This window comes from Poecilia formosa, unplaced genomic scaffold (genome assembly GCF_000485575.1).
Source record: "Poecilia formosa unplaced genomic scaffold, Poecilia_formosa-5.1.2 Scaffold638, whole genome shotgun sequence".
Taxonomy (NCBI): Eukaryota; Metazoa; Chordata; class Actinopteri; order Cyprinodontiformes; family Poeciliidae; genus Poecilia; species Poecilia formosa.
Genome location: NW_006800577.1, coordinates 191,418 through 194,397, shown reverse-complemented (window position 1 = coordinate 194,397; position 2,980 = coordinate 191,418). Strand labels below are relative to the sequence as shown.

General features: G+C 39.3%; 1 protein-coding gene across 1 annotated transcript in view; it reads left to right on the top strand.

The window, feature by feature from the left end:
* The window catches only part of LOC103130484 (E3 ubiquitin-protein ligase SMURF2), a 48,421-nt gene that overhangs the window by 11,182 nt on the left and 34,259 nt on the right, over positions 1 to 2,980 (top strand). The window contains exon 5 of the mRNA XM_007541883.2: positions 171 to 304. Coding sequence (XP_007541945.1) covers positions 171 to 304 — 134 coding nt within the window. The remainder of the gene's footprint in view (positions 1 to 170; positions 305 to 2,980) is intronic.

The following is a 2,980-nucleotide window of genomic DNA, read 5'->3' as shown; positions in this document are numbered from 1 at the left end:
CACTGACAAAAAACCACTGACAAAATTGTAAAATTGCATGGTTTTATTTTGACGTGAACTGGTCAAATTTGTCTTGGTTTGTATTCAGATGAGTACAAATACCGTTTTTGTAGTTTCTGCATGCAAATTAGGCATCAAATTGACTTTTTGACGCCTTTTCTGTCTCGTAGCTACATCGGGAAGTCGGACTCCATTACGATCAGCGTCTGGAACCACAAGAAGATCCACAAAAAGCAGGGCGCGGGATTCCTCGGCTGCGTCCGGCTCCTGTCCAACGCCATCAACAGACTCAAAGACACGGGCTGTAAGTACCTGTTTGTATTTCGGTCTGCGTTTTGTGTCACTGAGCATTCGCTGAAATTAGGTCAATGGTGTCTGCTCTCTTTGTATCCTTTCTGCACGCCTGGCATGGTCTCTATTCTAAAAGGCTTGTCAGACCTGTTGGAAAGTTGGTTGGAGGCTCCTTGGAGTAAAAGCAAATAAATGATTAAGCAGCAATCATGTGGTTGGGTGAGCTATTTTAAACATTGTTTCTAAATCCCACCTTTTACTCATCGCAAGAAGGCGAACCTGTTGGTTAGACCAAGTGTCTGCAAGAAAGCAGACAAGGTTATCTAGTGATTTTTAGCAATAATAATCGACTCTCAGAGCTTCTTCAAGATGTGTTTTCTATGTCAGATGTTGCGTACAAATAATTTCAAAGCAATGCACTGTGATTAAATCAACCACCCAGTCAAATAAAGTGCTGGGTATTCCACACATTTGTTTTGTTCGTGAGCAGTGGCGCCCCCCAATGGGTGGCCCAGGGGGGCCAATGCCCCACCTAGTGTTCAGGTCATAGAAAGGAATTCAGAGTCTTCAGTCAAGAATTAAATGTAAAACCAAATAAATAAATAAATGTATATAAAATTTTTAATTCATTCAAAATAATAAGAATTGTTTTTAAAGCTGTGACCTCCTAACATTTTTACTGACCTGGTTTTCCGCTCCTAGGAAAATTTTCCCAGTGTGCAACAGTCTGAGAGTACAAAGAGGAGCCTTTTTATAACAGCTAGCTGCTTTTCTTATTTTAACAACTTAAACTGAAACAACAACAACAACAATAATAATAATAATAATAATAATAATAATAATAAAAGCTGATTTAGTGTAATTAAATCCTTTCCTGTAATTGCTTGAAAATTATTCTAGTTATTGTCCTTTTAATCTGAACTACCTCGCTGGATTATTGCATTGAAGACGGTGTTGACAGTGTGAGTTTTTCTGATTCTGTTCAAGTTTAGTTCTCAGCTTATTAATTTTACCATCCCTTATAACAAAAAAAAAAAAAAAAGAAAAGAAAGGAAACTCAGCAGCATAGCTGTTGCCCAAGGTTTTTCCTGTGAGACAGTTCAGGCTCCAGACAGGCCATCATAGCAGAAGTTATACTTTATCTCAACCACAGGAAGTGGACAAGGAGACGTGCTCGATGACGGGACTTGGCCCGCACGTTTATCCCTTTGTCCTTGTCCTATGTGCTGCAGACAAATGAATCTGTGGCCTCGACACACACACAAAAAAAAACCATATAATAAGACATTACTGGAATTGCTTTGGTTGTCAAAACCCATTATTCACACGTTATGCATTGTCATCTGATGCAAACTCACACAGTAACTCCCTTCTTTCTTTTTTTTTCTCTCTTACCAAAGTGTAAAAACTTTGCACAGTTGGCAAAAACTGAGTTTAGCCTTTTATGCTCCCTCAGTTATAAACCTGCAAATTCACCAACTTGCACATGTTCCAAAACGTTCATCTTGTGAGGCGATGTAAATATGCCAAATAAAGCTACTGTCAAAAAGAGAGAGAAAAAAAGGCACATGGCTCATTTGGCTCATCTACACAGGGGTCCACATTTCCAATTGCTCAGTTTAGTCTGCAGCGGCAGAAAGTTTTCGGAGCTCCGGCGATTCGGTTCGGGGAATGCTTGTGGTTAAAGGTCTGTACATTTTCTCTGTTTTCCCTCCTCTCTAATTTCAGAAAGAAATCTCATTACCGCTCCTGCCATGTAAGGCTCAGACCATCCCTGTTTAGTCTAGACACATATCCGGAGCAGATGTATTTGTGCACACATAAACACACTAACATACACTCCAACACAAACACACACACACACACACACAGAAACTATAGGAATGTTTGGGATTTCTATATAGATAAAAACAGCCTTTTCCAAGCATATTAAATTTTTGTGGCCAACCGACTACATAATAAGTCAGATCACTTTGGTTTTACTGTTGGATTTTATAGAACATTTTATTTTCTTTCCCTCACTCTTACTTTCCACGCTGACCCCACTCACACGCCGTCTTGTGTCCACTTTTGTCCTCCTCATTTGGTGACAGTCAGGAAACCCACTGGATTTTAAGTGGGCACTTGTGATATTATGGCTCATGGTTTTGTGCACTTTTGGATTTTGACATTACAACCTTTCTATAGTCAGAAGGGCTCAGTATATAAGCATATACTCAAAGTAAAATGTTGGTACTTGAAGCAATTTGAATGCAGAGTAAGAATAACTTTTATACTCGGAGAGGTTATGTTTCATGAAGGGTGTGCAATATGAAATCGTCTTCTCTGATCATCAGTTCCAGTTTTGTTGTCGCAAATCTTGGATAAATGTTTTAAAAATGTAGAAAACAAAGTGGAAGTGATCAAATGCAGACCAGAATCCTTAAATGGTGAAAGAGCTGATTGGGAGACTTGAGTCCAGATACCAACTTCAGCATTGCTTACAAATCATTCCTCACAGCCAGGTCAAGGATTTTTGGTCTTGGAGATTCGTTCATGACAATAAAACTAAATGTTTGGTTCCAAATTACTTTCATGTGCTGCAGGGACAAATATCAGCCTCCTGCAGGAGCAACACCTGTTTATTACAGTCAATCTACACAAAAATGCAGTTCAAAGTGCCTCACACACACACACACACACACACACA